We start from the raw sequence: 14,015 nt of genomic DNA on the forward strand, positions 1-14,015 counted from the left end.
TTAGATTGTTTTGTATGCTCTGTGTTATTTTTAAACGATATCTGCGGAAATATAACACTGACAGTTATAATTATACCTAAAATACGGTGTTGAAATTTAAACCTTTTCTTCACCCGTTTCAAGTAAAACAATGAAAACCCATTAAGGTTGACATCTGAGTTGAACTTATTTCTAAAAAACGCGGAATACTTTTCAAAACTTTGTAGAACATTCCTTGAGGCTATTATTGTGTATTATTAGGTAAGTATTATATAATTATTCAGACGATGATAAATTTGTTGTTGTCGAAAATAACTTTAAATGAAGCAATTTTTTACTTGTTTTGTTTTATTATATTTAGAATGATTTATCGACCAAACCTAGACAAATTTAGCGACCCATCCCGATATTATTTTTGCTTAACCAGCAGTCCAGTTTCCCAATGATATATGGCCCAAATAAAGAGTATATAACTCTGTTTCCTAAAATTGAAGAGGTTGCAGTTAGTTTAAGGGTGCTCCCACACAGCAGTTATATTACGTTAGAAACTGACTTATAACATTGGTTTTTAAGCAAATTTGTTCTAAAATTGTATTATTATCACAATGTTACACAATGTTGTATAACGCTATATAACTGCTGTGTCTCCCACACAGCAGTTATATAGCACTATACCCTAAAGGATTTTAAAAGGTGTAACTGTAACAAAAAATACAAGACATCGAGATTATTTGAACCTTATTCTAATATTTTGCAGGATTAAGGATAAGTAATAAAACAAATATAAAAAACGTTATTTAATCTGATATATTTAACAAAAATATAAATACAATTATCTACAGTATAAAGTTACAAAAATAACCATGTTAATTTCTAATTAGAAACTTATTGAGCAATTTTATTTTTAGTTAGTAATTACTAATAATTAATAAGTTAAATAAATAAATACTAATGTCCTAGTGACTCGGTGTTCTAAAACTAGAAAAATAAATTATTAAAATTATCGTTCAGATGCATTAAGACCAAAACTATTTGCAATTGTTTTAACTGTAATCTTATAATTATTATTTTACAAAAGTTTACGGTCTTTATGCAAAAAAAGTATTTTAAATATTATTATGACCAACCTCAAGAGATTCATAGAGATTTAGTAATAAACCATTTCCAATGTTTTATATAAACAGAACATTTTATATATTGTTTACCGGTTATTGTCAGTTACAGTTGAATAAATAATATGGAGACTTAAAATTCACTCAATTTTAGCATCGATTGCGGTACTTCAAAACAAGTATCACTTTTATCCATCGGATAGGTTATACAAGACTCATGCACAAGCTGTGAACCTGGCCGAAAATTTTCGAAGTCTGATATTATTTCTCATATGAATCGAATCAAAGTCAGTCTTTAAATAAATTAGGTTCTTAAAAATAAGAATAAATATAATTTTGCTACTAATCTATGTTTTGGACGTAGCTGTCATCTAACTCCATAGTAAATGCAAAACGTAGGAAAATATATCTAAATACAAAAGACAAACATGGCTTGTTAACAAATAAATAAATAATTTTACAATTTCAAAAACTTACAAAAACGCATTTTATATTACCATTTTAAACATTACTTACTTTACACATTTTTTCCATTCCAATAAAACATTAAAGTGTGTACGGGATACATAATAATAATTATATTAACCAGCCTCAAATATTATAAGAAATCAGATCTTCAAAGTTCAGTAACACAAATCCCCTTAAATCCAATCAATTTATGTTTTCAGAAAATTGTAGATAATATAAACTATTTTGCAGAGAGATTTCGGAACACTGGTAGGTATATTATGTAGATATTTCATACACCTTTCCCTACACCGATTTTTTCATAATTAGTTAGGTATCATTCCAGTCTAATAACTGGAAATATAATATTTATTGCAAACATGCCAGTATTCTTTAATTCTGGCAAACGACAAGTTGTTCAATCAATTTAATTGGACGGATTTAAATAATTACAAGTAAAACAAATTATAGAGTGCTTTGTAGAAGTCACAATTACATAAAATAATTTAATTAAAGTCTTCACCAGTGAACGTACAAGGTGGGCTACAGGATTTACAAAAATAATCTGCCATTAAAAAACGCAGGGCAGTCATCAAACTGTCTTTTTTTATTCTTCTTCTCAAAAAATATCGTTTTAGTGTTTAGTTCACTTTCTATTGAAATCTATATCGCAGTTTGGATATGAAGCGACGCAGTCCTTCTGTTCTTGACCGTCGCGAGCGGCTTGCACGTATCTGTAGTAATGTAGTGCTGCTTTACTGTCACCGGCTGGTAAGAGTTCGTTGGAGTCCCTGGAAAAAGAATAAAATAAATAATTTAGAAAAACGGGAAATAGATTTTAGTTCTGGATTAAAATTAAAATAAAATTCAATAAGAAAATTCGCGTCAGAATCTATTATGTTATCATCTTGGAAAAGGGCTATAGTAGATTGTAACTTGGTAACTGTAACTTTTCTTATGTATCGTGGTTAATGTCACCACATCGCTACCACTGCGCATCTCCAAACATATAATTAGGTTCCCACCTGCAACATACATTTTTATATCGCACCAAAATAATGTGTTTTGACCATAGGAAAATCCCTGTGTTTTAAGGGTAATGAAAGCGAGAGCTCGAAAGTTAATCACAAGTTATAAAAGGAAAAATTGGGTCAGTAGACTAACAAATAACATTCAATATTTATTTGAAATGCTAATGCAATAGCCATAATAAACCTGATTTGACTTAGAAAAGTGTGGAATTTGTAAACCAAGGCGTTTGGAATGAAAGTTGTTGTGTTAATAAGAAATGAGCAGACTGCTTATCGGAAATGCTGCTGATATTCGTAAAACATTTGTATTTGAACTTTTTTGTGAACTTGTAAAGTGTCGGAAAGCGGGACATTGATATTTCTATTATTGATTCAGTATTGCGTCGCTTTGCGATTTACAACCACATTGATTGTTAGTGTGATATGATTCTTGAAGTCTCTTTCACTTAGTTAATAGCCATAGAGGTAGAAGTTTATTTAGCACTTCTCACACATATAAGTCTGTGCCAAATACAGTTATTAAATAGATTTAAAAGCTCTAAAAAGAGCCCGCAGAATGCAGTTTTTTTCGTCAGGAAAATGCATTATTGCATGTAATCGCTCCAGGGAGGTAGCGGGGGTCTGTCGGGCTCTCCCGCCAGCTAGGCGTTTCGGCTTTTAAATTTGGGCATATCGACTAAAAACCTGACGGTGTTCCTTCAACAGTCACTATAAAGTGGCCAGGACGCGGTACCTCCAATTGGATACTCCGCGTCCCACGCAGTCTGCTCCTACTCATCTTAAACGTAAGAGTTATTTTTAACCTCCTTAAGCAATCGGTGACTGAGCAGCAAGTGATGAGCCCACAAAATGACAGTAATCATCGCAGCACGTGTTATTATTGTCGACACAGAGTCATTACTGTCACGGAGAGTGAACACTGAACACGGTAATATTATGTCTACAGAAATGTCCCTTGATGCTAGTGTTTTGTTTGAAATAGCAGTTCTAAACTAGTGCAAAGGTAAATGAGATAGATAGAAAGATCTAGAACTAAATTTATGTCTTCAAATGCTTGGAGATCCTTTGCAATAATCCTTATTTCGGGAGAAACAGGTCCAGAACGTAGGTATACCAAAATTTTCATTAGTTTTTAAAGTTTCCCTTGTACTTCTGGGCATTGATTTCGCTATAGTCCGGCTTTATTTAATAGGAATGCCTATGTATAAATTAAGTACGGTCTATTTCTCAATCTCAGTATTAGACGTTACCTTGACCAATGCATGTTTTCTTTTTAAATATTATTGAAGAACGATCTTTTTATATTCGGTGCAACGGAGCTTGACCACCAAAGTAGGCTCACATAAATATATAGATACTACTGCCGTCTTATTTTTTGACATAAAAACACGAACACTTATAATACTATTGCTGTATTTTTTCTTTGACATCAAAACGCGAACATTTAGTTGATAACCATTCATTAAAATTATAATTACTAGTAATTTTGTTATTACTCAGCAGTGTAAGAGGTAATTATAAGCCTATCTTAATGACCTTATGATAAATTATTGCTTAAGACAAGGAAATACGCACATACATAGATCATGTCAACGTTTTTTACGCTCATTATGTTCAAAATGTAGGTAATGATTCAAAGCTTTAAAATGCCTTTCCAAAACATTCCAGACGGTAATTGTTTTATGAACAATTAAACAGTCATAGCTACGCATAGAGTAGTGGGTAATGATCTGAGTGCCGTGAAATTGATTATACGCCTCTACTGGTAATAACAGCGTGACAACAAAGTTTATGATGCCTTTGAGTAAAAAAATCTTTGGGAGTGGAAACTTCCGTCCACAAATATGCGTTCGTACTATAATTAGTTATAAGCAAAGGTATTTGAGGTCGTAGTTGGGGTCTGAAGCATAATTTAATTGAGGAAGATATAAACGACTTTCCTTTTCGAAACCTAGAAACTTAATATGAGTTCATGTCACAAATTTTAAAATCAGATCTGACTCTGCAAGGGAGTATAAACAAAATACATAATGAATGTATAGTATGGATCCACAAAAATATAAGGTACTGATAGAGAACGGAATGTTTTTGGCTTTAAGATTAAGAGACGCCCTAATCAAAATAACCAAAACAATAATGATGATAACTCACTTGCTAAGATGTCCAGACACCAGATTGCTGTACGGCGTGTGCTTGAAGGGATCTCCATACAACGCACACACGGCTCTCTCGCGACAACCGAGCTCATTGGCACCCATCTGACTTAACAGTACGTCGATGGTCTCCACTAATGTACCGTAGAATTTCTCTGCTGCTATTGTTTCCTGAAATAAGAAAATTGAATTTGATTAATTTTAAAATTAATAAACTAGATACCATGTTCCACAAATGAAGTGAATTAACGAAAACGAACCGAGTGGTATAAGTTGACACCTCCCACGCAAGTGGTCGCAGGTTCGAACCCGAGGCAACACACCAATGACTTTTCGAAGTTATGTGTGTATTAGAAATAATTATCACATGCTCCAACGGTGAAGGAAAACATCGTGAGGAAACCTTGCATGCCTAAAATTTGTTTAATACATTTATTGAGGGCATGCAAAGTCCCCAACCCGCACTTGGCCAGCGTGGTGGACTCAAGGCCTAACCCCTCCCTTATTACGGGAGGAGACCCTTGCCCAGCAGTGGGACATTAATGGGTTAAATTTATTTATTTTTTATTTTATTTTTAACCACAAAAAGTTATGTTTACTTTAGCTTTTGCAATATTAGATTACACCACACCACCTTCAATGATCTTTTTCTAGTGTTATTTTTATAATATCATTTGAATGTATGACTTGACTTACCGGATCCTGTGCAGCTAATATCTGTTGCTGCTGTTTCACCAACTCAGTTTCCGTCTTTATCCTATTGTTTTCTTTTAACTTGACAGCTGATACCCTCAGGATTTCATCTCTTACTGGAGACGGTGGCGCTCGAGCTGCTATTGATGCTGCTCTTATCTGAAAAACCGCATTCATGATTATAATATTGTTAATTTTATACGTGATAGTCTTATAAATATTAAACACTGGGGATGAAAGGATTAACTGCCTTTAAAAGAATACATCAGCGCAGATAAGATGCTGTACCGCTGTATCGTAATAAATTATTAATTACAACGCGAATTGTAAGTTAAGCTACATATATTATGTGTATTCACACTTGACTTCGGAAGAGCAAAATCTGCGTTTAACTAAAAAAATATTTTAAATTTTGGAATAAAAAGAATCCTTCATTGAATCATATAGTTCCTCCTTTTTGTGGAACCAGCAAGATTTGAAACTCTAGTGTCACTAATGATGAAAATCAATAAGCAATTTACAAGCAATAAACATGGTGTTGATATTACAAAACTGGTATAGATCGAGGGCGTCCTACAAAATACTAAAGAAACCTGTTCTATCGAGTCCACGTGTAGGAGAAAGAAGTTAAGGGCAAGGAATACCAATACATAACAATTATGTTCAGAGATAGTAAAGCATCACAGCTGTTTATTACAAGTTAAGATTTGTGGTAGTGAGGTGAGGATCATTGGATTGGAGGTCTTTGAGACACACCAAATAAAACCATTTTTATAATGTATACGAGTAATTGTATAATATATAATAATGAGGAACGGAATCAAGGTTCTGACAGAGATTCTGCGCCAAAAAGATCAGAGGAATGACGTGACAATTAAGTAAATAGTTCATAGGTTAGTAAGTAGGTTAGGAATGGTGAAGTAATTTGCACGTTTGTAATATGTGGGATACCTACTACATACTGTGTGTACTTGTATTACTTAAGGGCAGATAGTCGTAATTTTGTTTATTGATTTATTTAAAGAAAATATTTTGAAACTTACCAGTGCTTCTTTTTCAGCTTGGTACGCGTCTTTGGGATTTGCTTTCTTGTTCCGGTAGTATGGATTAATTGGTGGTCCCACAGGTCTGAAAAGATAAATAAAATTACACTTTCTACTATACATGCATAAAATCACACATTATTTCCATAGGAAGAGACCAGAAAACTCCACTTGGTACGATTTTTACAAACTTCCTTTGTTTTATTCAGATATAATACATACATTTTGTATTAACTCTAAGGAAGGAAACAACTATTAGGAGATACGCAAAAAAAAACTTTTAAGTAACTTTCATATGTTTGACAATGTAAGTGGGACTGATATTATTAGCTCATTCAATAAGTATTATTTTATTACTTTAAAAAATGTTCATTTATTTAAAGCATTTTAATGCCATTTTCTTTCAGTGAACTGGATTTTTTCTTCAATATTTTCTATAATAAATTACTCCAATATTTAATTTAGTCATATTTTTTCACACTTAATTTTAAGGAGACACTCTTAAGTATACGTTAAATAACATAAGTGTCAATAACTACTCATCACTTTTACTAACAAGAGCGTGAAGATAACAAAGATAAATCTTGTAAAAGCAAAAGTACCGCCCGTTAAATAACTGTTATTTTGTAAAATAACCAACTATTAACATTATAATTGCTACCGTATTTTACCGAACATTTTTTGCAAAATACAACTCTATGTTAAATTCGCTATAGTAAGTATTTTTCACTAATAAATAGAGAGATTCTCAATAAGGGTTTTAGTGTATAATTTCTAACTGTTAACTACGACTAATCCAGACAGTGTGTTGTTAACAAAACACGTAACTCAGGCGAAGCCGGGGCGTGCCGCTAGTAAAGTCTTAGAGCCAAAAATACTTCTAATGTTGCAAATCAATAAATCAAAGTTATTAATGGACTAGGAACCGAAATAAATAGAATCAAGATCACTGAACATTGAATACGAATACACTATAATTATGCGTGCACGCACTGACTGTAATGAATAAAATTACTATAAATAGATACCAAGCGAAGTTCTTGTCACGAAATCGGGCCAATCAATCAATGATCTGTATTCTTCTTTATAATTTCCTATATTTCAACCGAAGCACATTTTGCACGCACACACGTATAAGCTTCGCCACGCACACGTAACACAAACGCATCTGTCGTATATTTCTCTACGCACCCATATCGCACACAAAACGCGCAAGCCCTTTTTACTTCATAAATTTCTCACATTCGTTCCCATACACCCACCGTTCAGACCACGCGCACGTAACGCACGTGCAATGCATTTGCAACGCATCCGCAACGCACTCGTCGCGCATCAGTCAAGCCTGTCACGCGTACGCAACGCAACTGTCTCGCCCCTACAACGCACACGTGACTCAACCGCGTAAATTTCCAAAAGTATTCAGTTCTTACCTTCCAGTATTAGCTTGTACTGCTATTCGTTGTGGTAAATTATTCGCTGCTACGTTTTGTTGAACATTATTGCTTGCGGCGTATTCACCTGCGTACTGCTGTTGTTCGTCTGAATGTCCATCAGGTCCTGGAAATATATTTTCGTAGTTGTTAATTTCTACTATAAATGGTTTTCGCACTATCTCATCAAAAAACTAAATGTTTACTGATTTCAGTAACATTTGCCAGCCTTAAAAAAATACTTTCGGGTTTGGTTCAATCAGAAACAGCGAGTATTAATACGTGGGCCACTACTTATATTTTGAGCCTAACTATGAAAAACGGTAAACATGTGAGTGAAAACTACTTTATCGTGTTCTCGGGTATTCTTATGCATGATCTAGATAGATTTTTATCCGATCGAAATATTTTTTTAATATTTTTTTTTTCTTTCCCGAAGACCCCTCAAAAACAAGGTGTTTAAAAGCATGACCTGTTTCTTGAGGCGATGAAAAATCAATGTTTACGGTATTTATTTTTGACGTTTTGGATCTAAATAAAGTCATTTGATGTCATACTGTAACGGCATTACGAGAAACTCATTAATTAGTTTTTTCCGTGCACATAATAGCCGGCTGCTTAGGGAGATGCGTTACGGCCGGCATTGTTCTTATTGAGCTCGACCTGTAGGATTTTGTGATTTTTCCATATTTTAAACCAGTCTTTAGGTAAATTTTTGGTTGTAAATATATAAGAATTAACCATTCTGCATTTTTATAAAGACACTTTGTGCCGTTATAAAGTTTTTATAAAAAATCAAGGGACCATTTGTTCCGAAGTGCTTCAAGCGCGAATATTTTTTTCTGGATTTGGTTCATCTTAAAGCTTCCATAAAGTCGATTGGTGTTTATTTTTGGGCTCATGCGCATCATATCCTAGATCCCTGTTATATCACAATTTGATACACGTATTTTGAAGCCAAACGATGGACTTTTCAAGCATTTGTTTGCACTAATCGGCGGGAGGGCCTTCTCGAATTATTGTAAAAACAAAATTGGTTCATTTAGAAAAAATCTTCTAATCGGAAATGTTGTTACCTAATATTTTGTATCTAAGAATGGAAATAATGTTTAGGATTGTGTCATTCTTTTCTTGTATCAGGAAACTAAAATGCATAATAAATTTTCGCACAGCATCATTTTTCCGGAGACAACTGGTGACCTTGGACGACCTTCAGGAATTTCATTGGTGATGGAAAAATAATCATGATAGAACTCTATTTATAGGCGTTTTAAATTTTCAAAGGATCAGACATTATCACCAAAATAATAAATAAGTCGATATAGACACGACTGTTTCTATAAGTCACGTCGAAAGTCGTAAAAAATATTTGCACGAAAATGTTAACATCCTAATGCCATTTTCCCGCACACTTACAATTTTCGATCGACGATATTGAAAATATTTTCAGCGCAGATTTCAAAACTTTCTTAGAAATGTAGTAGTCAAAAAGACCAAACTTTACGATGAAAACGCCAAATGGGGTCTAAAACAATCAGATTCGTCAAGGCATAGAATATAAATAGTGACCTAAGTATTACAGCACTAAAACTTTCATTAGCTCCTTATCCTTCGTAAAATATAGCACAAATTATTTGTCTGATTAATTTCGTTTTACCTGGTGGTAATCCAAGTCCCCAAGCGTTGATGTCCTGAGCGTCGTTCAAAGTCGGTTTGAAGTTTGTTATCGCATTGCGGTGAATATCGCCAATGTAACTGAAATCAAGCATAAAAAATGTTTTAGATAAATATATCGATTTTTGCATATAATTATGTAACAAAAAATTTACTACTAAATAGTAAAAGTGACCACAGTCCGTTCGTGACCAAAACTCAGTCAAAACAAGAAAAGCAAACCTTGTAAACCTTTACTTGAAATAATTTTGACTAAAAATAAAGCAAATAAAATCTACAAACACATAAAATATGAAAAATAACGTAAGTGAGATGGAGATAAACCTTGCGATAAAGTAACGTCAATAGACTTTCTTAAAAGACTACATAAAATAAAAAGGATTTTCGTACTCACTCAGTGCCAACTCCACCACCGGATAAAGCCCAATTCTCTCCACCGCTGTAGTGGTCTGAGATGGTCGGTGGTGGTCCAAGACTGTGTGGTCTCACAACAATGGCGCCGTGTCCGGGAGGATGACCGTATGGTTGATGATGAGGACCCTGGAAAGAGATATAATTCGGCTAGAATTACAATCTAGTACTACGATAAACTCATTCTGGTAAGTGTTTGATGCGTCCCATATAAAAACAATAAGTAATTTCCTGTGAGATAAAGAACTATTTTTATATTATTAGAAATAATGAGAAACCAACTAAGGCTACACTAAAGAAAACCATGCACCACGCTTTCCAAAAAAAATTTATTAAATTATTATGTTGTATTTTCATAGAAATCAAGAAGTTATTGCTGATGAATAACAACCGGAAAACTAACAATAATAATTATTTTGAACCTGGAAGAGATGTCTATATTTATGAAAATGTATTGAGTCATTATTTAACAGTACCACGAAAGGTAAATGAAGTCGTAAAATATAATAAACTCTACACATGAAAGACTGCAGTAATTAAAGCTATTAGTGGGCTATGACCGCTAAATTGTTGCATGACTGCCGACTTGGACGTTTGAAATGTCCGTCGTTGTCATGATTGATCTTGTATGTTCGTGTATTATTTGAATGATGTGCATGTTTCACAACATAAACTATAACTTAGAAAACTGATTTTTGTAATATCAATATTTCATTTTCACGAACTAATTTACTTTCATTACTGTGACGAATAAAAATCAAAGTTTGATTCAAACATCTGCGTGTTGGATGTAAAACAAATCAATTAGGAATATAATAAAGTCATTCAAATATCAAAGTTATAGAATCGTCGCTTTCAATTCGACAAAAGAAGTGACAGATAATGTCATAATACTCGAAAAGTGAAACTAAAATGTTTTACGCACGCAACACTGTAATTGGAATGGCAAAAAAATTACACGATTTTGAATAAAACTGTTGGTGCGTGTTCAATATTTTTAACTTACAATCTTAATTATAATTATAAGTAGCAATAATTTCACTTATAATAAATAATACGGTCAATTATGAAAGTAGGGAAACCATTAATTATATTTTTCAGGAACGATCGAGCGGTACAATCAACTTATACATAACATGACATGAACTAAAATTAATTGGGTCCAGGAAATTGTCTAAATTTATTGACAGGATCGAAATCGTAAGCAAAAACTCATTATTACCTATTTTTGCTGCCTCTTTGTGTCTTAAAACAACTGATGAAATTTCCATCAGTTTACTGTATTGCCCTATTAAACCAAGATTTTACTGAACCAAATTTAACCAATATCTTACAAAACCTAGTAATAATCGCAACAAAATGTCAATTACAAAAAAATCTACAAACCTTATGATGATGTGTGATTAAATGATGATGATGATGATACTTCGTCGTGTGATAATTCTGGTGATACCAGGAGCATAGCTTGAAGATATGGCTCAACGCAGGGAACAGGAACAGGAGAAGTTTGAGGAACATCTTCTTCGCAGTCGTGATGCCCATGATAAGAGGTAGTACGAAGACCAACTTCAGTGCTATGAGCTTCACGACTAAGATTATGGCTATAGCTGCCGATACTAGTTTCTTTTTTATATATTTTTCTGCAACAAATCATCAAAATCATATCATTTATCCATTTAGGTCAAATATTGACACTTATTATAGTCGTTGAATGAATATAAAGTTTAAGAACTAATAAGAAAAGTCAGGTGCAGTTTTGCAGTGCCGACTTCTGGGTGTCAAACGTCAAAGTAAATAAAGTACATTTGTAATGTATTGGAAAAGTAAAATGATAATTTGATCAAATATGCTTATAAGAATTAAATTAGGTAAATATTATCATGACAATATGCATGTAACCAATAGATTGATGAGTAATTATATATTTTTTGTTACTACCTGTTTGACCAACATCGAACTGAACATAGTCTAATTATTTTAAGCTTATTTAAAATATTTAGTGGAATTAAATCTAAAATGAAGGCAACATTTTTGGCACTTGTTAGTTAAAGCTAAAACGAAGGGTGAATATCATAACTAAAACTTACTTATTTTATGGAAGAACAACCTTCCATTTTCTTGCCGCTCCTGTGGCTCCAATTCTATATGGACTAACGCTCCAGTCTTCGTCAGTGCTCTCGGGGAGACTCTGACAGTAGCTCCATGGAAGTAGGTCTGAGGTAACGTGAGCTTCATATCATGGGTCACGAGGAACTTTACACTCTTGTCGTAGAGAGCATCTGTAATTTCTTCTAGAGGAGATTCTGGAACCAAAAAAAATAACATTTTTCGTGAACAAAATGAAAATGGGTGCCTGAGGGACGTCACCGTTGGGGCAAGTCCTAGAAACGCTGGCGTAAACGTTTCGACTTGGATGCCTTTGCTAATAATTGGATATTTAAAGCAGATGATGGGACGGTTAAAAATGAGGGAGATATTTACCCAGCAGCGGGCAGGATGGGGTAAAACAAAACAATGAAAGTATTCCGAAGGCAACGTTCGTTTCGTTTGGTCATAATGAAATGTATGTTTGTGAGTCAGCGATGACTATATTTGTTATTTGGTCTGCAAAGTTATATACACCCTAAATGTGTGATTCTTTAAAAGGAAGGAAAGTGTGTATATTTTCGAATGAGTACAAACAAATAACATAATTATTATTATTTGTCTAGTTTCCTTTGTGGGCTATTTTTGTCATTTTACGTCATTTTAATACACAATATAATAATTAAGGCACAAGAGTCACTGAACAAATAACTTGATTAATATTAGCTTTGTTCAGTCTTTATATAATTGTATTAGTCAATATTACCGCTCGAACGCGGGACAAATCCTAAATGCATCGCCTAACTATCAAGTTAGAGCATGCATACGGAAAAAAAACAGTATATTAGAAACCTATTTAAATACCTGGATCCCATACTTGATGAATATGGTAATCTAAGAGAGAATTGACTTTCAATAAAACCATAAAAGCTATTCAAAAAAGTAAAATTCTAACAACAATACAGTCAAGTAATCACATAAAGTGATCACCTTCTCGTAGACTTCCGCAAAAAAAAAATCGATTACGAAGAATTACTTATTACAATGCAAGGGAAAAGAATGCTGTAACAGTGAACTTTCCACCTTTCTTTCAATATGTCACAAAACATTTCCCCGTAAGAATTAATTTCTAATACGTTGTGTAATTTCTCTTGTATTGTTCCGAGTCGATACTTTCTTCCGCTCACGGTCTAGTTTTGCAAACATTTAGGAATTACTGCAGTGTCGCTTGCTGGTCGCACGGGGGTACATTAAAAATGCAATTTTATTAAGCATGTAATCTGATTAATATTATAAATAAATGCAAAATTTTGCGATTGATAAACAATTTATTAGTCTAATGCCGAATATATAGGGTACAATTATTATAATAGGGCTGTACTGGGATAACCTTCGCTATCAAATAGTGATCGCTGGTCATTTATGGTTGAAAAAAAAAATGTTGTTTGGCTAAAAAGCTTGCGGGAAAAGCTTACATACCTAGCAAATATTGAAATTTGACGACAGAGCAGATTTCATGAATTTTATGCAGTGATATGAAAGTCATTATGCTTAGCAGGATAGACCTAGAGTCAGAGTAATATTATGCATCTACTTTCACATTAACTTGCATTTATAATGAAACACGTGTTATTTGGATGCAGCTTTAAATAATAAACAATAGATTTAAAACGTGACCAAGTATAGAATGCATAAAATAATATACTTAACTAATAACTTATGCATCAAAATATGATAACGATCGTAGCACTTGTTTACTTGCCAACCAATGTTGAAGATGATCGATAATTTACAATAATAATTGTTTCTTAGGTGTTTGAGTTGAACATTCTTATGCTATAGTAACCTTGCGAAAAGCTCGCAGATGGTTTTAATAGCAGTCGATAGGCAAGCCCAAAATTCTTCGGGCGGCTTGATCATCTTTGTCACAAGATTGACCACTAACCATACGAAAATA

The 14,015-nt window shown here is 33.4% G+C and overlaps 1 protein-coding gene across 1 annotated transcript in view; it reads right to left on the reverse strand.

Annotated features, from left to right (window-relative positions):
- Positions 1-763: 763 nt before the first annotated feature.
- Positions 764-14,015, reverse strand: part of Osi17 (DUF1676 domain-containing protein Osi17) — a 44,136-nt gene continuing 30,884 nt past the window's right edge. Inside the window, exons 3-11 of the mRNA XM_076130608.1 lie at positions 12,061-12,276; positions 11,360-11,613; positions 9,957-10,102; positions 9,546-9,643; positions 7,889-8,015; positions 6,459-6,543; positions 5,419-5,574; positions 4,721-4,893; positions 764-2,329 (exon numbers count right to left, since the gene is read on the reverse strand). Coding sequence (XP_075986723.1) covers positions 2,185-2,329; positions 4,721-4,893; positions 5,419-5,574; positions 6,459-6,543; positions 7,889-8,015; positions 9,546-9,643; positions 9,957-10,102; positions 11,360-11,613; positions 12,061-12,276 — 1,400 coding nt within the window. The 3' untranslated portion in view covers positions 764-2,184. The remainder of the gene's footprint in view (positions 2,330-4,720; positions 4,894-5,418; positions 5,575-6,458; positions 6,544-7,888; positions 8,016-9,545; positions 9,644-9,956; positions 10,103-11,359; positions 11,614-12,060; positions 12,277-14,015) is intronic.

Source organism: Anticarsia gemmatalis, chromosome 24, assembly GCF_050436995.1.
Source record: "Anticarsia gemmatalis isolate Benzon Research Colony breed Stoneville strain chromosome 24, ilAntGemm2 primary, whole genome shotgun sequence".
Lineage (NCBI taxonomy): Eukaryota > Metazoa > Arthropoda > Insecta > Lepidoptera > Erebidae > Anticarsia > Anticarsia gemmatalis.